Genomic DNA, 26146 nt, shown 5'->3' on the forward strand with positions numbered 1-26146 from the left:
ACAGCAGCCATTAGGAACAATGCTCCGGGACACAAACCAATCAGATGTTTTTCAACTAGCAAGTCAGGTAGCCCTTCACCTGTCTGAACCCTGAAAACGGACCTGTGAGTCTGCAAACTGCCCAAGCAAACCTAGCGATCACTAACTTGTTATTGCCACTTTTGACCAAGTTTTAGCAAAGTGCTGGCAGCCTTTGTGCCAAAGTTGCAAAAAGCATACTTTTGAGTGTAGACTTTCCCTCAAGTTTCGGCAATTACACTCTTTCGCCTTTTGAAATGACTGGGCACTGTACTCCTGTTGTGCACCCTCCTACTCTTCCTCATTTACGTGACTCTACATATACGTTAACAAGAATAATGCAGTGGTAAAAAGCAAAGAAATGAGGGTGGATGTGCCCTACAATGTTCTTGAACTAATTAATATATTACTGTTGTTATTGTAAAACTCTGATACACTTAGGCATACATGGGAAAAGGAACAAGAACATTTTGCAGTGAAATGACCCCTCCTGTCCCCCTAACAATGTAAATGTCTTGCTTGGTTCAAAGTGGGCTTCACCATCTGCCCAGCAAGCTGCACTAATTGGCCTCCGATTCCGGCTCGGGAGCATCAGCAGCTCGAAGATGCAGATGTTAATTGCCCGCAGCACACTGACCTCTGACCTTCTCTCCCTCCAGGTGATGTTTACAGAGGAGGATGTGAAGTTCTACTTAGCTGAGCTGGCCTTGGCGTTAGATCACCTGCACAGCCTCGGAATCATTTACAGGGATCTCAAGCCTGAGAAGTAAGTTAATGAGAGCAAGTGAACTGGGAGATTGCACCTGCGGCCCCTGTTCTGTGACATGCCTGCCTCTGTCCACGCTCTTCTTTCTCTGTCTGGCAGGTCACGTTTAACTTTTTTCACGTAATCTCACTGCTATTTTGTAGACCAATTAAATACAGTATCTGATGCCGGAGAAAATTGCAGCATTAATATCTGTACACCCATTTCGGACAAATTTCTTTATCTGCTCTCCTAGCACGTTCTGGCCTCGGAAAATGCAGCCTTTCACTACTGCAGAAAATTGCTACCAACACTTCATCCATCTTCCTTACTAATGATTATGAAAAAAAAATGTCCCTGCCAGCAGTACCTGAAACAAGACACCTGTGACATCCCTTTACTGTTTTGTGTCTCTTCCTTGAGGCAGGGTCTAATGCACGGCCGTCTCCAAGTACAGGGACATTTTGGATGAGCAATCTGGCGCGAAATACAATTGAGCCTATGGAAACAATGGGGGTTCAACTCCACTTGAAAGATTCAAACCATCTGCAGCTGAGGTTCAAAATGTTTCAAAACTTTAGAAACAGAATTCAAGCTACCTGTATATAAAGGAGTACTTGATAGTTCGTCTTGGCTCGACTACAATTCTTTGATAATGCAGAATTTTAGGATACTGGACTAGCAGCCTAGAATTCAGTGTAACCAGTGACTAAAGAAATTATACACAAAGGACATAAAAATGAATGCAAATAAAAAAAGAATATTGGATGCACCTTTTTTATTCACATTCATTTTGGAAATACACAGTACACCTTATCCACAAAGGTGGCATGTACATTTCAGGGGGCTGTGCAGTAGCACAAACAATTGCACTGGCCAGCTCACTTGCATGCATTAGTGTCAGAACAGCGCTTCCAACAGGGACAATACTGGGAGCTGTAGCTAAACCAGTTTAAGGTAGCAAGGTGAGTGGTCTAGGCTAAGTCTCAAAAGGTGGTGAGCTTGTAGGGTTCCACAATGAACATACATAGAGAAGTAGTCAAGGAACACACTTAGACAAACAGGAATACAAATAGATCTTTACTTATGGCCAAATAACAGTGAATAATGACTATTAACAGGTAATTTTATCACTCAATATTAAAAAAATAGATACATAAATGCACATGCTGGTGTAGGCCAAAATAACATATCAGACCCCAAAAAGAAAGGTACAGATTAGTATTAGCACTACTAGTCCACAGAGATTCAATCCTAACTTCAGAGGTCCATCCCCAAGATGTATGGCGCCTTGTGCCCAAAAGTTCAGCAAAGTTCCATACAGTTGTGTGAAGCTGGAAAAAATGTGTGTAGGGTCTCTGGGGTCCAGTGACCAGTTCCAACCCAAGTGTCAGGGAACGAGGTAAACTAGCTAACAAACGTGTTGCCAGCTTTCAGAGTGCTTGTGTGAACAAGCAGTGGCAAAGTCAAAAGTTTCTAAACTTTACCAAACTTTTAAAAGGGAGTTTAGTGGTCAGGCAAGTATTGCAACCACTCCAACCCCATACTTTGATTCTTCGAATGACTTAGCAGGTCCATTTAGAAAGGTCCAAGATCGCTTTTCCTGCTATCAGCCTCAGCCCTTGATTCCCAGACGTTGCAGGTTTGAACAGCTTCTGATCAGTGTGTACTGTTGGTGCAAGGTCTCCCAGTTGAAGAATGCAGCAGAACCCAATGCAGGGCCACTCTCACGACACGAATGGATGCAGGTAACCAGTTTCGGATGATGGCCACCGATGCACGCCGACACAAAGGGATTCGCTTCTAGTGGTCAGACTTTCCCTCCTATCACGGGCCCCTTGATGCTAGGACCACGTACTTTCGCAAAGGTAAGTCGTGTTGCACACAGTGAGGATCCCTCAAGTTCCAGGCCTCAACTCGTAACGGCGATGCTTGCAGCATAGTAGCCCAATAGAGCTGGTCAGCCACAGGGCGAACCTTGGGCACTTCCGAAGGCTCTTCTTCATAGAACTATGTGCTGATGTTGATAGTGGATGTTCCCTCTACTCCAAGGGTCACATCTCCTTGGCAGGACTGCTGGATATTTTCCACAAGACAGGGCTCTACCACGGCAGCAGCAGAAGCTGCTCTCCAAGCCTTCTTACGACGGGTCCACAGTCTCCTTGCAAGTCTTGTAGCTGGACACAAGTCTTGGCTCCTTCCGTTTCTTCCAGGATCTCTCGAGAGTGGGTGCAGGGGTCCTCTTCTTATCCTAAATGCCAGGTTAGAGCAGCAGCAACTCCCACTAGCCAATGATAGAAGTGCCCCACACACACACACCAGCAATGGTCCAATCAGGACAACTGGCAGCCAAACTCATTCATTCTATCCAGACACAGTGGCACCAGTATGTGGATTGGGATCAGGCAGTCTCGGCACACTTCCTGGCAGCAAACACATATAGCCCTCTAGTAACCCAGTAAAAGCCTTTGCTTTCCCGGGCACTGGAAGTCGATATAAGGATTTTCCTGGCCTCATACGCCAGGAAAAAGGCTAAAAGACAAGATGGCCAAAGGACAAGCAAAGAATCTCATGGCACAGTAAATAGCCAAACGCAGTATGGCTAAAATGAAATGCACCACAAAATGGTATAAAGTCACTGCTGCCACCAGCTTGTCAATTTATCACACCTAGAGTAACCAATCATCACCTCGGTGTTAGTCTAGGGCAAAACAAAAAGTGTACACCATTGTACTGCATTGTAAGATGCATTGTACAATGATAAGACGTTACAACAAGTGATAAGAAGTTACTAAAAGTAGTAACAAAGTAACTAGACTAAGGGAAACCATGTTTCACAGTACTGACAGCGTGAACGACATGTCATTTTCCCCATAACTGATGAGCAAAAGCCAGTATCACTGCTCTGTAAAAAGAACAGGTCAGATACAAAGCAACATTTTGGGGGTCAATAGAAATGGAAGGAAAGGTGCAGTAAAGAGGAATTTTTCCTAACACTCGCCCCTCCCAGATTAGGGACAGGGGGAACTAATGCACCACTGGATGGGTACTCTATTCCAGTTGGTTATCCCAGTAGGACAGCCCATCAGCATTGCTGAATTTGGGATTTGGCCTAAGCCCAATAGTGATGTTCAAGGTCTGTAGACTCATAGACCACCTGAACCACTTTAGATTTTCTCCCTTAATACCCACCAACCACTTTGCAGTGACTTTGCACTGCAAAAATACACTTCACACAGTACCCATGAATCCGGGTTTGTACCGGCAGCGCAAAATCACTTTTCAGCAGTGCAAAGTCACTTTGCACAGTGCAAATAAATTCCACGAATCAGGCCATAAATGTTGCAGTGTCGTCAGTGAGGTCCCTTGGTTTGGATTCTTATGAGGATTTTGACTTTGTAATAGTTATGTTCTGCATGTTTGCATTACTCTAGAGTGCCTGTCCTCAAGGAGGAAGAGGGGGGATTTCAAATGCGTGCTGGTACATGTAATTTTCATCCCCATATTCACCCTCCTTTTCTTCTCTGTAGGATTGCCCTGCGCTTTCCCACACCCCACTGCCCCACAGGCACTCTTCTGTGGTAGACATGATAGTCTATGACGTTAGAAGTGGTCCTAGTTTGGTCCAGGAGGCAGTGGTGTTTAGTGTATTGAGGCCTTCATTAGCTACGTTCCTTTCTCTATTATGCAGAAACATTTAAATTATTAAGGACCATGACAACGAAGAGTGGGACTTATAATTATGATTACCCGTACGTAATATATACTCTGTAGAGTAGGAGAACAGGACAGAGTGAAAGTCTGTTTTCTATTTTTTACAATGTGATCTGTTTTGCACAAATTATATTTTTTTTGGATATAACATGTTTGTCAAGACTGCAATAAAACAAACATACTAAATTAGTTTTGTAATCCAAATCTGAACACTGTACAGGCAAGTCTTTTTTCAAAGCAAAACAATCGGGAGTGGCTATTTCACTCGAGATCCATTTTAATGTCATAGAATTTTATGGGGGTAACTGGCATGGCAGATTTGTAATGGTGGTTCTGTGGTTTTACAAATCACTGAATCAAGTGCATGCTCCAGTGTCACGCCTCATGTAGCTGTGTATTGACCATATGAATTATTAAAGGCACCATGCTTCCTGCCTGCGCGAGCATGTTGATTTAGGAAATGGAATCTCGTTTTGTTTGACTTAGAATAACCCCTGACATTTATCACGGGTTACATTGTGCTTCTGCACATAGTATTGCAATTCTCTCAAATGTCAGCATCAAAGAGGTCTTTGTTAAATTGTGCAAAGAAGCAAGCAATCATCCACTGGAGTGCAATAAATAGCATTAGTACCTGGCGAGGGTCAATGAGCTTGTAAACTGCAAGCTCATTGGCCCTCGCCCAGGCCTTACTTGCACCAGAAGGCTCGAAGCTCCGTGCGCCCAGAGTTCTTCCCGCGACTGGCTGCCATGGAAAGGGAGAAGGGACTACGTATAGTCCCTTCTGCCTGTTCCATTTTGGACATTTATTTTGTTTACTTTTTTTGTCAATGTACTTCAATGGATGCCATGGAAGGGGGAAGGGAGTTCCTTCCCCCTTCCATGGCGGCCATTTTATTTTTTAACTATGGCCACCATGGAAAGAGAAAACGGACTAAGTTTTCTGTCCACGGCACCCATTTTTTAAACTTATTTTACTTCTTTTTTTTCCGGCTGCGAAACGCAACATGTCTCGCAGCCGGGGGAAAAAAAGCATTTGTACCCCGGTCTAACGGGCCGGGGTACTAATGGCAATATGCTCCCAGACTGCGGACCATTAGCGCATAATGTAATGCCCCCAGGACCTTTGTAACTATGGGCCCTGGGGGCATTAACTTATGCTGTAATGGTCCGCAGTCTCAGGGCGCATTGCCAAATTTGGCTGCTTAAGCACATGGATGTCCTTAGCCAGATCTGCGTAATGAAGAGGATGTGGACATCCACATCCTAGTGGCATCCGATGTCATGATGTGCCCACACTGCTGTGCTTTTCTAAACCAGGTCGAAGTGGTTAATCTGCAGGCACTTGTCCACCTTGTGGCCGCAACATCTTTGACATCATTTACCTCTTCATACTGGGAAAGTCAGCTTGGAAGCTAGATGTTCCAGCCCATATTTTTAAAAAGTCTTGACATCCTGATCTCTATATTCATTGCTGATGACTAATTGCAACACAGTGCATAGGTGACATCCTCATAAAGCTTGCACTTCTCTCTTAAGAAAGCGTTGTTTGCATTTCAATTTTTTTGTCTAATTGTGAATGTGATTTTATTTTTTGATTGTCTTTCAGCATTCTTTTAGATGAAGAAGGCCACATCAAGATTACTGGTGAGCAATTATTCCAAGAACTTTACAATTTCTGGAAAGACAAGGATATCTATTTTCACAATCTTTAGTGCCCCTTCTCAAAGGTACCCTAAATGTATCATGCCCGGGTCGCTGTCTAGCACTAGCATGTTTCCTGTAGATCAGAGATGCCAGGGCTCTTGATCAGTAAGTGGAGGCTTGCTCATTTGCCCTGGCCTGCTGCTCTTAGGCACAAGCGCAAAAACACTGGTTCTTTATACAAGTGTAGGGTTAGAGCAGGGTTGCCCATCTCCAGACCTCAAGGACCAGAATCCTGATGCGTTTTCAGGATATATCTAATTAATATTCATGAGAAAAAAATCTGCATACATTTAGAATCATTTTATGCAAATTTATCTCATGGATATAAATATATAAATCAGAATATCCAACATGTTTCCGGCCCTCGAGGCCTGTAGTTGGACAACCTCCAGATCAGAAAACCTTGGACATGGGCAGAGAACATGGTAGCCAAATGATCCTCCTTAATGCCATGGCAAAGCAGCTTTTCATTTACTAATATAACATTTCCATCACTCAATGAGGGGCATGTATCATTTCCATTAAGCAGAGTAGACTTTGTAAAATCTAAGGGGTCAATAGGACTCTTTCAGTCTATTGTTTCCTCTCTTAAAGAAGTTACTAAGACATTGGCACATACCCGTTTATTTGAGCCCATATTAGCATGTGGCGTAATAACTGACAGACGCAGATGCTTGTAGTGCTTCCTGATTGAGACACCTGGCCTAAAGGACCCCGACCAATACCTCATACATTGAAGTGTCTGTCTCTTTCATAGGCTCGTGTGAGCTCAGTGTACCTCCAGAGGCACAGTGTCCCACTAAAGATAGACATTGTGGGTCTCCATACCTCAGCAAATGGACGAGTCCTTTAATGCACAAGGGCCGTCTGCCTGCAACGTTGTAAAATGTGGGGACAGAGCAAACCCAAAGAACCCTTAATAAATCTACTCTTGAGAAATCTACTCCATAGTATTGGATCCCATTTTTGTTTTATGATAACATGTATACGTAGCACAGTTCTAGAAAATGGACTGTAAGCGAAACATGTGTTCCTTCTTGAGTCTTATATAGCATACACTTCGGTTTTAGTTCCAGATACGTGAAGGGATCTCATTGAAATGTACCCGTATGCCTGTTAGCTCATGTTTTAACTTTTCCAATGTAAGTGGCCTGGTCCCTCAACACAATCCAGGAATGTTTGCCTGGCACCAAAATGGCTGTCCTACGCTGTTACCTTGGAAGCAAAGCCCAGTATACTTACTATCATATTTAAGTAAGAATGTGTTAATACATGCAGATGAATGATTAATATGATCAGAAAGATCCAAGTCCACTCTTCTAAGTGTATTTTCTTTCCAGGGAGTCTTTCATATCCTGTACCTTAAGCCATCCCATTCCATAAGCAGCAGGACTGGGCTCCTTGGCACGCCATGTATCAAAATCCAGCTAGGATGTGCAAATTAACTGAAATTCATTGTTTGTTAATGTTTTTCATTCCCATTCATATCAGCCATCAACATAACCAAACTGGTTATCTACTTTCCATTAGGTCAACCAACCAGCCCAACACAACAATCCTCTAAAGAGTGTTTACCAAGAGCGGGTTCCATGTAATTTAATCGTGGGATGTTTTTTCGCGGGCTTTTTTACCGCAGATTTTTTAACGAAAAAAATGCATAGAATCTTTTTTTGGGGGGTAGCCCCCCAACTCCCCAATCCCATTTATTTTTTTTATATATCCCCGAACACCCACACCCGATATATATATATTTTTCCAAACCCCCCAAAAAAATTAGATGAGTTTTTTTCAGCAAAAAATCGCGGTAAAAAACCCTGGGAAAATACATCCAGTGATGAAAGGACGTTATACCACCCAGCGAAGGGCTTTATGGAAGTTGCCCGTTGTTACTTCACTCCTTCATTTTACAAACAAGACTTAACGATTTTCTTTGAAACTCCTTAGATTTTGGACTGAGCAAAGAGGCCATTGACCACGACAAAAGGGCCTACTCGTTCTGCGGAACAATCGAGTACATGGCTCCAGAAGTCGTCAACCGGCGGGGGCACATGCAGAGTGCTGACTGGTGGTCTTTTGGGGTGCTAATGGTAATCCTCTGTTCATACTTTTGCTGATACACCCAATTATATGTGTGTGGATGTTGTCTAAACGTTTTATGCACAGCTCGTCTTGAGCAAACATTGTTTGTGCTTTGCTTTTCTCTGCTACGACAAATTATGGTCTTGGTAATATGGTCTTAGAATTAACATTTCAAATGACAAATATTGTGTGAGCTTCTTTATTCTTTTATCTTAATATAAATGAAAAACAAAACATTTTTAGAGAAAATGCTAAATATTTCTACGGGGACTTGATGTTCAAGGTCACAAAGAATGTCGTGCAACTGTACATTTTAAGAATACAATATTTCACATTTCAAGCGTTTCGAGCGAGGTGAGCAAAAAAATATCTACTTTTACTGCAAAATGTGTTGCTTGTGCAATTAAAAAGCACATTTTGGCACTTCATATGCAATATACTATTGATTCCCAGATATACGTGCGTACTGATCAGGCAGGCTAAACCCACATCCATTATGCGGCCAACCGTCATCACATATTAAAAACATGGTTTGATGGGGTTGCCCCCTCGTGTTGCATATATTTCAGTCCCTGAATTAAATGCACAGCAACTTTGACTAGTGGAACCGGTTCCCATCTTGACATTTCAGGATCAGTAGCACGTGGAAATTGATTTCAGGTGAAGCCTCTGATTCTCATATCACGTGACTTCATTGCGTTGAACGTTGCCGAGATCTGTTACTTATTACCGTAAAGGCATCCATCAAACGGCAGCCTCATTTCGCTAATGAACACTCTTCTAGAAAGTGTAATGGTTTTCAGTCGTAGTTAATCAGGGGCGCTATGTACACGGGTGCTCCGGGGCCGGGCATCCTCCAGCAGAAAATGTCGGGCCTGAGCCCCGACAATCATTTTGGGTTGGGTGTACCTCTACATGTGTGCACCCGCGTGCACAGATGTAGAGGTACACCCAACCCAAAACGATTTTGTAGAGGTACACCCAACCCAAAACGATTTTTAGAAATGGAGTCACAGATGCAAAGCAAGTCTGTCCCTCAATTTCTAAAAATCTTTTTGGGTTGGATGTATTTGTACATCTGTGCACCCCTCTTGCATTGCATCTGCGGAGGTGGCAGGGAGAGGGCAAATGAGACTGTTTGCATGTCTCTGAGTGTGTATGTGGTGAGGGTGAATGCTATGCTATGGGTGCGGAACGGAGGCATTGAGGGAGGTAACTCCCCTGAATTCTAAGGAAGGTAACAGCATGGGAGAGGGTGGGAGTGTGGGGTGAGGTGGGATCACCTTCTTGGGGGTTTTAGCTGGGTGTGGGGGCAGTAGAATGTGATAATTCGGCCTTTTGACGACCACACAAATCGGCCGAAATAAATTGGTCTTTTTTGTATTTATTCTTCAAAATGCAGAATTATCACATAGAACCCAGTATGGACCTTGCCATACTGTTGACCTTGTGTAATACCATTCAATGGGACAGTACTTGCCGGGCCTAATGGTGCAGAGCTAATGGGCTTCTATATTTTTAAAGAGACAGTAACAGCACTTCTCAGCAGGGCTGTGTAATCTATTTTCTACTAGAGCTGCCATATTTGAAATGGGGCAATGCTGGTACTCCTCAGTTAGCTCGCTAAACAGGGCTTCTATAATTGTAATACTATGCTTTTGTTGAGGCAATGCTAGTTCATCTTAGTGGGGCTGCAATACTTTTGATGAGACAACATCAGCACTTCTCAGTATAGCTGCTCCACTCTTATTGACAAGGCCCCAGCACTTCTCAGCAGATGTATTTATTTTAATTTTAATTGGTTATTTATGATGCACGTAATACCGAGAGGTTTCTAAGCGTGGACCGAGGGATCGAACTTGTGTTTTGCGAGCCGAGGGATCGAACTTGTGTTGCTCCATGTCGTCTTGCTTCCAAGGAGAGCACGTTGCCCCTGAGCTATCCTCCCGAGACTCTGAAGATCTGAAATACATTTAATGATACAGAACCAGAACTATTGAGCAAGTCTAACCTCATCTTCATCATCATCCGAATAACTCAACACTGTTGTGGTTATACAAGAGCTAATATATTTAAAGGGATGGAATTACTCAGAATGTAGCAGCACTATTCAATAACCCAAAGTGCTTAAGCATAGTTAATGTGAAAATACTACACTTCTCACCATTGGAACAGTACTGCTACTTCTCACAGAGGCTTCTACACCTTTTATGGGACAGCACTGCTCCAACCTACTGGACAGCTTCACTTTTAATGGCACTTCTCAATACGAGTGCTATACTTCAATAGGAAATGACCAAAACTACCCTGCAGGGAATTGCATACTCTTGATGCTACTGAAGCAGCACTTCCACCAACCACAGCTGTTTTTTATTTAATGGCACAGTGCATGTACTTCTCAGCCACTCTGCTTTACATTTAAACAGACCGGATTGTCCTTTCTCAGCAGGACTGCAACACTATACCATTTTGTTCTGTATGTTGAGTGCTTCTTCACCACCAATGTGGATTCAGGGCACTCTCCCAATGTCTAAATAGTAGACCTGGCTACATTCAATTGGCAACAGGCATATCCCGAGCTGTCTGCTGTACATAAGCTGCCGCTCAGAATGTTGGAAACCGTGATGGGGCAAGAGATAGATGGCTCGAGCCTGTAGGATAGCAGAATCAGCAGGGTCTTAAAACCTGCTCACTCATTCTGCAGTGAGGGGCCATGGGGCAAAATGAGACTGATCCCACATACAGAGGGTTGTTACCCCTTTATCTCTCCTGAATGAAAGAATGAGCTCGCTCGGACACAGGTTATCACCCCTGCACACACATTGAATGAATATGGTATGGATCTATAGATCGATAAAACTGGAGTGAGAATTCGGAGTGTCTTACCAGAAATATAATTGTCTTCCCAGATGGGAGACTGACCCCATTAATATACATGGGATCACTGAGATGACCAAGAGTGAAACTGTACATTCAGTTGTGAGATTACCAGCAACGGTTGATATATGCTCCAAGGAGTGAGGTTCCCACTCAATATATCACACTGTTTAAAGGTGTGAGACCCATCCTGAATGCTTGCCCAAAGAGCCTTGGCCAGAGTTTCACACTGAAGAAGTGAGCATGTGATCCGGGGTCTGCAGCCCACACAAACGCATGGGATTCCCACGCACCCACTTGCGGGATTCGCACCAAATTAGTGAGATTGTGTTTCAAGGTAGGAGGCACACGCACAGTCTTTGCTCTGAAGTTTGACACACTCACAGGATGGGATGGGATTTCGTTCTCCCATCCTAGTTGTGTTGCTCTGCCTTTTGAGGGCAACTACAACCTGGATGGTTATAGAGGGGTGGAGTAGGGGCAGTGATGGCCTACTGAAATGCAACTGGAAGGCTTAAACCTCCTTCTTACTTGACTTTAGTATATGCAGTACATGCTAGCCAATGTTTCCACTGTTCTGCGCGCCTCCCCGCCCCGGATATTAGTGCAGGTCGGTTCTTCGCGTTGACTGATGTCATGTGCCTGCAGGCAGCAGCAAGAAGATGACGGTGTCTGATGATAATGCCACGCCTTCGATTGGCTGAACGTCTGGATATGTATTCCTTGCAGTTACATACAGCTTTGAAGACTTCACTTTATTCTCAGCGGGTTTTGTTGGAGTAGCCCTACCCTCAGACAAACACTTAAAACACAATGCGTGCAATGCCTAAACATCCAAACAAACACAGAAATTGGACGATGGCCATGGGACGAAGGCCGAGAGAAACCCCATGTCTTACCGAAGGAGAGATGAGGGCTGCTGGAGGGATCCGCTGTAACCCACAGAGAGAGAGCATGATGTTCATACATTTTTTTGTGCAAAGAGAGAGAAGCTGGCAAGAGGTGAGTGGAATTAAAAATGGTGGACAAGCCATTTATGTCTTCCTGTCTCCACCTGTGCTCGGCATATCACATTCAAACATCACTGAGCACAGAATGGTTTAAGATCATGGGAGTCTACGTGAGACAGAACATTAAGAAGGGGGAGGGTTAGCTCTTTAGCTATAAAAAGCAGTGCAGAGTCAGCAAGGCACTAAGAGTTGGGAACCTTCACAAGCCCCTGAAGAGAAGATGCAGAGTAGTCATCAAAACAGGAAGTCTTCCACTAGGGTACATAGCATAGAGACTGATTCTGCGTATAATCTGTGGTCATCATAAGAAGCTGCAGCGTGCCATTGAGTCTGTTAGTCTCGCTCTTGAAAAAGAGCTTTGAAAGGGACGAGAAGGACCCTTGGAGATAGCAGTTTCACACTTGTAAGCAGTTTAAGGGGGCTGAAGAATCTATTGAGACTGCTGGAATCTCACACCTACCTTCCATTCTCAGATGCTAACACAGGCCTAAGAGACTTTCTAACAGACTGGAAAGACTAATATACCGAGAAACAACCTGAAACATTTCACAACTTCATAATACGTACTTCAAATATAAATATTCATGACTCATATTTTCATGTTTCAATCCCCACATTGTATACCATCTGGTGTCCCAATTTCTGCAAATAAAATTGGATGACTTATAGTGTCACTGCTGACATCAGATCACCCTATGTGACGTGTATTGGATAACATCTGGCTTGAACAGGGCCACTCGAGGATTGTGTTACTGCTTTTTTCTTCTGATTATGGTTCAACATTAGAATAATAATGCCTACTGTTGTAATGTATGTGTGGCTTGTGTGTGACATCACTGGCTCTCTGGACGTGGTGATGTCAGTGTGGAGTGTTGTGCTGTGATGTCAGTATGGAATGTCAGTGTTGTTATCTGAACTGTGTTCGAAGTGGGACAGTTGGAGAGTAAGCTGGCGATGAGGGACGTGCTAGTAACTTACCTGCTGGCTCAGGTGTATCTGTTTATGGAACCACGTTATTTCACTGGCGACAAGGATGGGATCCTGTCGTGGAGGGGGCAGCAGCTGAGTGAGAACACCGCCCTCTGTATGTTCACGTCCCGGGGGCATTTATGCCAGCAGAGTAGCTCCAGGTATCCGGACCTGGGAGCAAGTGTTCAGCAGGCCGGATGGTGCTGAAGGAAAGTGAGGGGCTCCTGTGTGAGTTGGAGCCAGGTCCTCAGCGGCCTGAAGGCATCGGGGGCCAGAGCAACGTTGGGCTGTGGAGTGATGGCTCTGTTGCAGTGGTTTTGGTGATTCCACACTTAGCTTGTCTTCTTAGGGGCACAGAGCAGCGTTCTGGCCAGGAGGCGGGGTGCAAGGCTAAGTTGGCCTCCGCCAGCCGGCGGTGTCTGGGGCTGGGCGGTCCGGAGGATCACAAGCAGCACTTAGGACTTTGTGGGTGTGCCCCGCAAGTTGTGGAAATCGAATCACCCGGCCATGTAATGGTTTGCGCGGGAGGTTTGCAGTGTTGGAGGGCGCCAGTGCGGAGTTTCCCCAGCAGCAAGGACCCCGAGGAGGTCGCCGTAGCAGAAAGGCAGCGGCGATGTGACTGCTGCGGTGCCTCAGGGAAAATGATGACTTTGGGTAGTCATCGCAAGGCATTCCAGCGTGAGCAGTTGGAACATGTGAGGGATTTGGAATATGCTGCATGTGCGGCACGGCGACAACAGAAAGACGTTGGATTTCTGTTGCCGGAGGTAAGCCATGCTGCCCAGGATCCGGGGCAGCAACAGGCTGTCCTTCCATAGTGAGAGCGTGGACTGGGGAGGAGCAGAAGGAACAGACTCCAATAATGGTGCGTCTTCGAACCGCTAATGTGACTCTTAGTGGTGTTGTGGACTCCGTGGACTTGCTGTCTTGCTATTGTCACCCCGAGTGGGAAGGGTATGCCCAGACGTGGGTCCCTTGCCTGCTGGGCCTAGAGACCCAAGCTACTCCTCACTGATGACGCCCAACAAGGCTGAAACATGTCTGGGGATGCTTGTGGTCTTGTGCAAAAGGGATGTGAGCTAGCAGTTCGGGCTGGACTACCCCTTTGGGGGTGGGACCAGGCCTGATTTGCATATGGTCTTTCCCCTTTTGTAATGGCTTGGCAGGCGAAGAACGATGGTCTGGAGGGTTGCTCAGAGCAATGCCAGAGGTCAAGATTTATTCTAAACCTTCCAGCCATCAACTCTTTTGTTTTGCTCCGTGGACTTACTACATGAGCGTGTTGTAAAGTGGCTTTCAAGGACAATTGTTTACACACTTTTTTACAAACATTTCTTACATCCTTCATGAAGAAAAGGCATATGATCCTAAAAGTTCCCAAGAAGAGAGAGAGTGGAAAAAAAAGCAAAATGGAAAGGAAATGAGCTGTTTCTAAGCTTTCGTGAGATTGATGTTCTGCAGGAATTGAGTCACTGAGATTGGTCTCGTGCATTCTCTCTCCCTCCATTAAGCGGTTCCACCAGAACTCCTCGTCATAATGAGATATGTCCTAGAACAGATGTATCATATGAGTCGATCTCTCTTTGTCCAGACCTTTACAGTCCAAAAGGAGATGTCTGATGGTTTCCTTTTGTTCCGTCATCTCACAGAACCGACATAAGTATGAGGTTGAAATCCCTCTGATGGCTCTAACTTCATTTGTTGCGATGATATTCAAAGCTCTCATAAACGTTTGTCGGGACTGACGGTTTGGACATTTCCTCAGATAAGGTCTTGTGTTGTTCAGTTTCCTGCTTACCAGTAGAAGGTGCGATACTGATTTATACGCTGAGGCAGAGTCTTGGGTTCTTATCCAGTCCCACGTTTCTAGTATTGTGGTCACTTATATTGGATTATTTATAAGATCGAGTTACATGGATCTTATATCAGTCAGGATGTCATTGACTTTCTGTGCCCATGGTTTCAAAACACTAGAGTTCAGATCATACAGTTCATTATGAATGATGCTGACGATTTCTGGGCGTTTAGGGATAATCAATTTTCTGAAGAGACTTAGACGATTTCTGTCTAGGATGGCACTTAATGATGAAACGCATAGCTCCCTTCTGATCAGGACCATTGGGGTTGATGATGGAAGATTCAACAAGCTTCTCCAGAAGAGGCTTTCAAGTTTCTGCCATAGATCGTCCAGAAGGGTTAAGAAAGCCTGTGTTCCGTATAGAATCGCAGGCACGACTTTTGTTCTGTAAAATTGAGTAATCGGTTGTAAAGTAATTTACAGAATTTTCTTTCGATTCTCTTTGCCTGGGCGGTTAGGTGTTTCATCTTATCCCACAGTTTTTGTTGCATGTTCTTATCTATGGGGTTGTTGCTTAAAGTGACACCCAGGTACTTAAATTCTTCCACCGTCTGAATTTTTGCTCCCTCCAGAAGCCAAGTAAAGTTGGCCTTTACTTTGGATAATTTTTGGAATATCATAATCTGTGTTTTCGACGTGTTGATTTCCAGGTTGCTATTTCTTATATAAACACTCAAGTTGTCAAGCTGCCTCTGGATTTGGGTTTTGACTGTTGGCGGCTCCATGTGAAGATTATGGTCCTGTTGTAGCGGACATTTTTCAGTAAGTGTTTAAGGCCGGTGTGTGTGGTGTCGCGTGTATGTGTGGTGGCCTTCTGTGTTAGGTCGGGTATTTTCCAAGGTGTGCGAGTGTGAGCATGTGCTTAGTTTGCAATGAGGTGTTTTCGGGTGTCGTGGCACAGAATGCCAGGTGGGTTTGTGTGCGTCTATGGCCTGTGGGATTCTGGCTGGATCCTGTACTTGGCTATAGTAATTTATGGTGTTACATTTGCTTCGTTGGGGTCCTGTGTGCGTGTGGAGATGTTTCCTGTGTTAGCAGTCCATTCGGGGCATGGTGTCCCGTATTGTGTGTTTGTAGTGACTGTGATGGCAGCCTGGCCTGCACTAGGGGTCCCATATACATTTATTTTTCTTCCTTATGAGGCCACAATATAAACATACACACCATACTTGCTTAAGACACAAATACCCGACCTAACAGGAACGGGGGCCCCACCACACCAGCTCTGGGTGGGGCCCGATGCAGTCCTCACCCAGTGCATCCTGACATATCATTTGTGAACACCTCTTTCTTTTTTCAGGACCATTACCCCACATTATTTATAAATTAGTGATAACGATTGGCAATAGTTTTTTTTACTATAGGCCCTTTTTATTTGACAAGACTCCACTAGGACTGCATTATTATGAGTTGATGGTCGCAGCTTGCTCCCACCTGTAGATTTAGTTTTAGATAGGCATTTTTCACACCCTTGCAAAAGTTCAATAAACACCCTTGCAGGCCGATTCATGGAAATAATGTGCGCCGAAAAAACGGCGCACGCGTGCGAAAACGTGCGATTCGCAGTGAAATAGTGAAAATCGCAGTGCAAGTGCGATTATCGCACAGAAAACATCGCAGATCAATTCATGGAAGTCCGTGCACGCGCGAAATGTGGGATGTGCGCTGAAAAAGTGCGCGCCGCACACTGGCGCACAGGTCATCAAACGCCGTGCGATAAGGCCACAGCGAATTCGCACATAGCGCGGCGCACATAACAAAAGTAGGCGTAACACGGGGCGTCACACGCAGAATGGGGAACAACTCGTGAAAATGTGGGCGTCACGGGGGAAGTACAGGAGGCAAGTGTGCAGAACGCCCACACGCTCGCCTACAACACGTATTCATGGAATCGAATAGGGAAAAACAGCGCACGGCCAAAGAAGCGCACAGGCCCATACATGTCCGCCACACGAAAGCAGGCGGTAGCGTCCCTGCGCAGGAAAAAAATGTGCGCCAAAGTCCTACACGCGCGAGAAGGCCCACACGCGATCGGGCCTGGGCGAGCATGTGCGTGTATTTCAGGGGTGCGCAAGAAGTTCCACACGCGATCTGGCCTGGGGGAGCGTGTGCATGTATTTCAGAGGTGCGCGAGAAGTTCCACACGCGATTGGGCTGCATGCGGGCATTTCAGGGGTGCGCGTGAAGTTTCACACGCGATTGGGCTGCGTGCGGGTATTTCAGGGGTGCGCGCAAAGTTTTACACGCGATCTGGCTTGGGGGAGCGTGTGCGTGTATTTCAGGGGTGCGCGTGAAGTTCCACACGCGATTGGCCTGGGCGCGTGTATTTCAGGGGTGTGCGAGAAGTTTCTCACATGCGATTGGCCTGGGCGCGTGTATTTCAGGGGCTCGCAGGTGTTTTCACACGCGATCGGGCCTGGGGGAGCGGGTTACGTGTATTCCAGGGGCTCGCGGGTGTTTTTACACGCGATCGGGCCTGGGGGAGCGGGGTACGTGTATTTCAGGGGCTCGCGGGTGTTTTCACACGCGATCGGGCCTGGGGGAGCGGGGTACGTGTATTCCAGGGGCTCGCGGGTGTTTTTACACGCGATCGGGCCTGGGGGAGCGGGGTACGTGTATTTCAGGGGCTCGCGGGTGTTTTCACACGCGATCGGGCCTGGGGGAGCGGGGTACGTGTATTCCAGGGGCTCGTGGGTGTTTTTACACGCGATCGGGCCTGGGGGAGCGGGGTACGTGTATTTCAGGGGCTCGCGGGTGTTTTTATATGCGATCGGGCCTGGGGGAGCGGGGCACGTGTATTTCAGGAGCTCGCGGGGTACCACTCACTGTCTGCCTTGCGTGTAGAAGAACGCGTAGCCAACACCCGCTGTGAAGTAATAGCGTGTGAACCCCAACGGATGGAAAACACACGCACCGCACGAAAAGCACATACAGAGCAGTGTAAAGGCACGCGGGATCTCCAAGCCCTGCCAGGGCAACGCCCGTGCGCGAAACGTCACAGACGCGCTTACGCTGTAAGGGCCTTTGGTCCAATGAAATCGCGTACGCGTGCTGACGCGCTTACGCGCTAAGGGCCTTTCCTCGAATTTCACGCTGACGTGCAGGATTCTCACGTGCCAAATCACTCCGTATCAAGCTGGCCACACGAAAACACACGGAAGACCACGCTCCTGCCCAGAAGGCCGAATTACTGCCCCCAGTGCCCCGAGCAGCCTCCCACGTGCCATCTGCTGCCTGCCTGCTGCCACTGTGCCCTGCCATTTGGTGCCTGCACATCAGCCATCTGCAGGGGTCCAGTTGCTGTGTCCACCCCTGCTGGAACAGAAGACTCCTGACTCGGATAACATCGCCCCACAGCCCAGCCCCAGGACCCAGTTGCCCACCCACTCCTGCCCCTGGGGTTGCCATGTCGGGCACATCAACATCTGGCACCAGTGGCAACCCCCGGCCAGAGGGGCAGAGGGGCACCAGCTTCACTGCCACCGAAGTTGGTGTCCTGGTGGAGCAAGTCCTGGGGCAGTATGATGCCCTCTTCGGATCGTCCCGCGCCAACAAGGAAGGACGGGAGAGGATCTGGGCCGACTGTGTGGTTGCCATCAACGCGGAGGGGGTGGCAACCCGCACCATCCAGAAGGTCAAGAAGCGCTGGGAGGACTTGAGGTCCAGGACCCTCATAAAGGCCCGGCGCCTCGCCTCGTGGAGGGGGGCCGGGGCCGCATGAGTTCCATCCAGATGAGGGTCCTGGAACGCGTACACCCAGCGCTCCACGCCCAGGTCCTTGAGAGGGAGACCCGTCTGGAGTTGAGCGGTAAGTGGCCAAGCATTGCTGTGTGAGACAGGGCATGTTGCAGTGTGCTGGTTGTCTGATACTTGCCTGTATGTGTGACATAGGCCATGTACGCATGTATGTGTGCAGGGACATCATGGTAATGCATGTGCGACCAGTAATGTGTGAACCGCACGGTTGTTGCATATGTTTAAATGCGACATGGGGAGCCCTATGCAGATTGTACACATGAGAGCATGGCAGTCTCTGTTCCTGGACATGGGTGGGGGTGAGGGATGGGTGCTGATGCCAGGTACATATATGGTATCGATGTCTGTGTGCCTGACCTGCGTGTCTATGACTTGTGAATGCCATGGATGCATGACACATGTCTGTGACAATTTACAGATTCACTGATGCAGCCTAGTCATCCTTGTATCCACTGTGATTAGGGTGTACGGGGCCAGATGGATGTGACTGAGGTGAAGTGTGTGCATGTGATAGGCATGACCCATGATGCATGCGAGTTCCATTACATTGTATGTTTCAAGAGTCCATTGGACATGTATGGAAATGTCCATGGCATGCACCATGACGGTCACTGTGTGTGTTTTGCCTGGACTGACACATGTGTTGTCGAGGTACATGATGGAAGTGTACTTTGACAGTGGCACTCATCTGCTATTGCTCCCTGTCTAGGGGACCATCGTACAGTACCCTGATTCTTGTGTTCTATGTCTCCCTCTACGCAGCGGCTAGTGAAGAAGAGGGCGGAGACGGCGCTGTGGAGCAAGGCGGCGGGGATGCCCCCACGGCTGCAGCGGAAGGGGTGGGTGAGCCCCCACAGGGGCCTGCTACGGCGGAAGACGGTGAGGAGCCATCCAGGTTGATGGTTTCCACAGAGGAGGAGGAGGCCGCCAATGAGGCGCACATGGGGCCTGGTGGGGGCATCCCTGCTGGTGCAAGTGGTGCAGTCCAGGGGCAGGGGCAGGAGGCAGCACAGGTCACCGTGGAGGGGCCTGTGCATGTCGCTGTCCCTGACCCTGTGGGTGCACCACCATGCACCAGCAGGGATGCCCCGTCCCAAGCCCGTCCGCAGGTAGAGGGGATGTCCATGTCATCTGACTCCCCTCCACCTGCGGACGAGGGGACACCTGGCCGTATGGAGAAGGTCCTGATTGGGCTCGCGATGCGCACGGCTGTGATTCGTGATGCTGTGCGTGCTTCCCAGGAGGAGCACGCACGTCATCACGAAGAGCAACGTGCCGATGTGGCCCAATTGGGATCGTCCATGTTCGGGGGTTTCCTGCATGTGTCGGCCAATCTGGCGGCCCTCTCCTCCTCTGTGGAGACTATACGCCAGTCGTTCTCCTTGCCGTCTTCCGGCCCAGATGCCACCAGGGCCCCCTGTGGACCTGCCCTGACCATTGCAGCCAGCTCGGTGGGGATCCCATCCCTGCCACAGTCGGGAGTCAGAGGTCCAGCAGGGGTGGACACCACAGCAACTGTACCCCAGCAGATGGAGGATGTGCCGGCATCATCAGGCAGGGCACATGCACGACGGCGTCGGTGGATTCCATCAGCCTGGATGCCGTCGTGCTGGCGGAGGCAGTGGCGTCGGAGGCAGCAGCGGAGTCAACGTGGGAGGCATCATGGCTCGGGGCCATCAACATCGGAGGGGCAGGCATCGGCCGGAGGGCAGGAGGACCCAGGATGGGAAGTGTCTTCCGTGTGGCAGCGGTTGGGCCAGCATATAGGTGCGGAGCGGCGGCGGGCGGAAGAGGCGCGGCTCACAATGGTCAGGGCGGAGAACTCCATGCGGAGGGCCCTGAGGCGAGCCGAGTGCCTCGAGGCAATCCGCAGGGGGTTGGAGGAGGAGACGGCTTCGTCCCTGCGGACCCTCGGGCCATGGAACAGGACCGCCTCCGGGACATCGAACAGGAGTTCGATAATGCCCTGGCCCGGAACACCACGGAGTGAGCCGCTGGACTTGCCCGCCGCCTTGTATATAGTTATATAGTTAGTGTTAGGTTTCCTTTAATTCTTTTTTTTATTTGGTTGCGATTGGACAATGCGCCACATTTTTGTATATAGTTCAGTTTTTAGTTAGTTGTCATAGTTAGGTTTCATTTGGTTGGGCTCATGGACCCGGGATTATCTTGTAAATAGTTCTTCAATGGATTCTTTTATTTTTTGGATTTTTTTCATCGCCATGGAGCAATGGTTTTTGTTTATCATTTACACTTGGATTACTTTTCTGACTATGACTTTGGACACCGTTCATTTTGATTGTGCTGTGTGTTTTTGATTTTTTTCATGGACATTCATCTTCTTTTGGTTGTTTTGCTTTGTGGTTTTTCTCATTTCATTTCCATTCAAGTTGATTTTCAATACATTTTTATTTTCATCCTTCAATGTGTCGTATCATCTCATTGCTTTCATGCATGTCATGTTGGGTGTTTTAACATTCACTTGCAGCCATTGTGTGTGACAGACATGTGTTCATTTGCATTATTTACATTGGGTGTGTAACATGTAATTGCCTTTGATATGTGGGTGGATGTGATAGTTGGTTGGGCCTTTTGGCAGGGGAGGATGGCCATTACGGACATGATTGGGGATTGTTGGGACCCAGGTGCAGGGGGGGGCATGGATGGGACATGGGCGAGGGCCTGGTGGAGGGTGCCCCTGCACTGCTGGGGGGTGGGGGGGTGGGGAACATGAGTTGGACATGGGTGGGGGCCTGCTGGCAGGTACCCCACAGTGCTGGGGGGTGGGGGGGTGGGGAACATGAGTTGGACATGGGTGGGGGCCTGCTGGCAGGTGCCCCACAGTGCTGGGGGGTGGGGGGGTGGGAGACATGAGTTGGACATGGGTGGGGGCCTGCTGGCAGGTGCCCCACAGTGCTGGGGGTGGTGGGGGGGGGGTGGGAGACATGGGTGGGGCCCTGCTGGCAGGTGCCCCACAGTGCTGGGGGGTGGGGGTGGTGGGGAACATGAGTTGGACATGGGTGGGGGCCTGCTGGCAGGTGCCCCACAGTGCTAGGGGGTGGGGGGAGTGGGGAACATGAGTTGGACATGGGTGGGGGCCTGCTGGCAGGTGCCCCACAGTGCTGGGGGTGAGGGGGTGGGAGACATGGGTGGGGGCCTGGTGGAGGGTGCCCCTGGTGGCTGGGGGTGCAGGGGGACATGCGTTGGTGGGCAGTAGTGCAAGTTGACATGTGGGTTGGCTGGGGGGCATGGCCATGGTGGATGGGGTGCCTGCAGGACATGTGCAGGGTAGGCCCCTGTGGTGTGAGCCACCTGCAGGGGCCGTGGAGGGTGTAGAGGGAACACCTGGGAGGACCCACACGTGCAATTCACGTGTGGTGCTCCCCGCGCACCCCTGTAATACACGTACCCTGATGAAATCGCGTGTGGTGCTCCACGCGCACCCCTGTAATACACGTATCCTGATGGAATCGCGTGTGGAACTTCCCGCGCACCCCTGAAATACACGCGCCCAGGGCAATCGCGTGTGAAACTTCCCGCGCACCCCTGAAATACACGCGCCCAGGGCAATCGCGTGTGAAACTTCCCCCGCACCCCTGAAATACACGCGCCCAGGGCAATCGCGTGTGGGAGTTCCCGCGCACCCCTGAAATACACGCGCCCTGGCCAATCGCGTGTGGAACTTCCCGCACACCCCTGAAATACACGCGCCCAGGGCAATCGCGTGTGGAACTTCTCGCGCACCCCTGAGATACACGCGCCCAGGCAAATCGCATGTGGAACTTCTCGCGCACCGCTGAGATACACGCACACGCTCCCCCAGGCAAATCGCGTGTGGAACTTCTCACGCAACCCTGAAATACACGCACCCAGGCCATTCGCGTGTAATACTTCTGGCGCACCCCTGAAATACACGCACACGGTCCCCCAGGCCAGATCGCGTGTGAAACTTCTCGCACATGCGTGTTCCGACACCTGTAATACGGTTCCCCGCTTTGCATTTGCTGTTTGCCAGTCCGGTAAACTGGTACAGGGTTGGCGCAGCCCTTTGCGATGGTTTTGAGATCTTGATAGCTTTTCCTTGCGCGAGGGCGTTCTTGGCGGCGTAACGGGCGCTGCTGCAGGGTCGCTGCGCCACTCTGCGCCAAGTCTGCTTTTGGAGGTGAGAATCCATGAATACGCTTTGCGCGGAAATTGATTTTATCGCACGCGGCTGGCGCAGACATTCGCACGGGCACGCTGTGCGCCAGCCGCGTGCGACACGTTTGAGAGGAATTACATGAATCGGCCTGTTGAACTGTGGTCACTTGTGTCTGTCTTACTATTGCCACCATGTGTTCGTTACAGAATTATGACCTGTCCACCTTAAAGGATGACACAAGCCTGCTTTGAAGGATATTTTGAAGCGAGTCGAGTTGCTCAATCCGCTACCGATGGTAACGCTCACCGTTGTCAAGCTGTCGTTGCATAAAGTCATCCAAGATGTCTCGACCAGTGCGTCGGTACCGCTGATCACCACTGAGACAAAGATTCCTGACCCGGAGCCGCCATGTAGGCCAGTCTGCAGCTGTTCATCCAGTTTCATTCGCCGAACCATCTTGCTGTCTGATACCTGCAGATGACTCCCCTCTCAAACTCTGTCACAGAAGCCTGCAAAGCGATCTGAAGCCGACTCAACGCTGTTGAGTACGAAGAACACCTACAGCACAACGTACATTGTGGTTCTGTCCCCCTGGCCCATCTCAGTAGCCCCCCAGGAGAAATTATAAGACCAGTTTCCACTTGTGTGATAAAGCCAAGAAACCTTAACAAACTGTGGTGGGTTTTAACCATTCCGACTTCCCTCCTGTTAGTATCCAGAGTGCATCCTGTTTCTTCTTCTTGGAAATTGTCTGTCCTCTGCATTTCTTTACAGGGTGGGTTGCATTTTGTAGTGTTGTTAGATTGTCTGTTGTGATAAATAAGCTAAATATTTTTAATACAAACTTGACGGGACAGTCCTTTTATCATTGGATAATAATTGTATTATTGCTGTGTTGCAACTAACCAATGATGCTCGACCTTCAGAGATAAGCCTGCCGTTCCATCCACGTTACCAAAATTGGACAAGGGGATTTATAATGTGCATTTTATTGCAATCTGTTTGGATCCCTTTTGGTGTATTGCAGGTGTGGGGTGATTGATGGTTTACAAACTGTTATTCACACCTGGACCACTGGTACACCGGAAGTTTATTTGTCACAAGCTGCCTTGCTGAAATATGCAGCTTCCCGCTGTCAGGGTGCGTGCCTTCCTCCCTCCCTTTCCAAACTTCTGGATATTGTGGCAGGTATTAATTAGTTCTTTTGAATGCGCTTGATACCGGAGACCTGTCACTGTGCATGGATGTGTTCCTGCTTCCGTGACGCTGCTGCTCTCCCTGGCCCCTGCTAGTGGTGTACTGTGTCAATATTCTTCTGCATGATGCACGGAGAGTGAGCGCTGCAGGGCCCCGTGTCGGAGGGCCCTCTCTCTCCTTGTGCGCAAATGTAGCGAACACTCTGAACAGGGCAGCTGCCTCGTTAATGTATTGCTCACAAACAACATGCATGTGCAGCTTAATTGTTAAATAAATATTTCTGCCTGGTTTGGACATAAAAACCCGAGTGCTGCAGGCAGAACGAGTGCTGCAGGGCCCTGTGTTGAAGCGCCCTCTCTCTTGCAGCTTGAAGCGATCTTCGTTCTCGAGCAGGGAAGGGACAACCACACACCTGGAGGGTGGCCGTCTTCGGTCTGCTACAGCCGCTGTGATTTTGTGGCTTGTGTTCTTCGTGCACCTGTAGTATGCCATGTGTTCCTTTATGACGTCCTGCATGCCGCGAGGTTAGGCTAGGGAATGTTGATGTTCAAAGCAGGAAACGAAACGGAGGCCAGAGAGAGAGATAAGGAGAAGACTGTGAGCGGCATGCAGGGCGCCGGCTGTGATCTATAAATAAACATACTTTGTTTATTTTAACTTGTGTGGACTGGCATACCTCATTTTGGCGACGAGGACAGCCGGCGTCCCAGAACCCACAGAAACCAGGAAGGATTTAATCCAGAGCGGAGCTCCGAGCCGCTGTGCAACACTGTGCCTGGCTTGTGCTGCATGATAAGAAGAGGGAGGAAGAGCAGATGCTCCGAACTGACGTTAATCAAACGTTGGTTTGTGCTGATATTTCATCATTGTGATGATTTTTTTTTTTCTTCTTGTCTGTCTAACTCGAGTTTGTTAGACACGATCCCATTGGCCACACCACTCCGCTTCAGAGTAAAGGACCGCCGACTGCATGACTCACCCTTTGAACTTAGGCAGAATGAGGAGTAAAGAATAGACTCCTCATCCTCTTCACAGTACATATTAAGAAGCAGATCAAAACGCAATTCAGGATAAATAGTATTCTGGTTTCCTCTCATACTGACATAATACAGAAGAAGTATGCAAGGTATTAGCATACAACCCCCGGCATGTTTTCTTCCAACACCTGGACAGCCTGTTGTAAACTGGCTAGAATGGAAAGAGTTTTGGCTAAACTATGTTCAGACCATTGATCAAGAAGGTTTGTCTGCTCATAAAAAGAAATCACTACTGCTTCATGCTTTGGGCCTAGAAGGACAGAGAAAATACAGGGAATTACCGGATTTGCCTGTGGATGAAGCTGGAGATATTGATGAACACGAAAAGGCCATAAGGCAACTAGACAAATATTATACTCCTGAGACCAATGTAGCCATAAACAGGTATAATTTCTATACCAGAACTCAAAAAGAACATGAATCTATTGAAGACTATGTATCAGCTCTAAGGGTACTATCACGCACATGCAGATTTGGCATTGGGATCACACTAGATGAACTCATACGAGATCAAATTATCATACATGCCAAAGATAGTCTGCTTCAAGACAGACTTTGGATGGTAGGAAACCCATCTCTGCCAGAAACAATGGCCATTGCCAAGCGAATAGAACACAGTCAATTGTGCTCTAAAGAGATAAAAAATAAGAAACAAGAAACTGTCATAAACATGCAATTACAGAATGATAAATTCTCATTGGAATCTGGAGATCAAAATATAGTCAATGCAATAAGAACAAAAGAACGTACGGAAAATCACCTGGTCAAGACCAATAGGACAAGAGGATTTGATAATAGAGGCCAGTCAATGAGAGGAAGAGGATGGGTGAGACCCGAAAATAAATCAGCTCCAGCACAATCTAGAGAAGCTGATAGATGCTTCAACTGTGGAAGATTAGGACATTTTGCTTATGCCAAGCATTGTCCTGCAATTGGACAAAAATGTGGCAATTGTGGAGGCAAGGGACATTTTGCTGTCGTTTGTAGACGGAAAAAGAGAATCTCGGCCATACAGGAGGAAGAGGAAGATTCGGACGA

The 26146-nt window shown here is 48.1% G+C and overlaps 1 protein-coding gene across 3 annotated transcripts in view; it reads left to right on the top strand.

Annotated features, from left to right (window-relative positions):
- The window catches only part of RPS6KA2 (ribosomal protein S6 kinase A2), a 1317456-nt gene that overhangs the window by 548076 nt on the left and 743234 nt on the right, over positions 1–26146 (top strand). For all 3 annotated transcript variants that reach the window (XM_069607706.1, XM_069607704.1, XM_069607705.1), the window contains exons 6-8: positions 678–784; positions 6087–6124; positions 8129–8271. In XM_069607706.1, coding sequence (XP_069463807.1) covers positions 678–784; positions 6087–6124; positions 8129–8271 — 288 coding nt within the window. The remainder of the gene's footprint in view (positions 1–677; positions 785–6086; positions 6125–8128; positions 8272–26146) is intronic.

Source organism: Ambystoma mexicanum, chromosome 4q, assembly GCF_040938575.1.
Source record: "Ambystoma mexicanum isolate Mex_15411 chromosome 4q, UKY_AmexF1_1, whole genome shotgun sequence".
Taxonomy (NCBI): Eukaryota; Metazoa; Chordata; class Amphibia; order Caudata; family Ambystomatidae; genus Ambystoma; species Ambystoma mexicanum.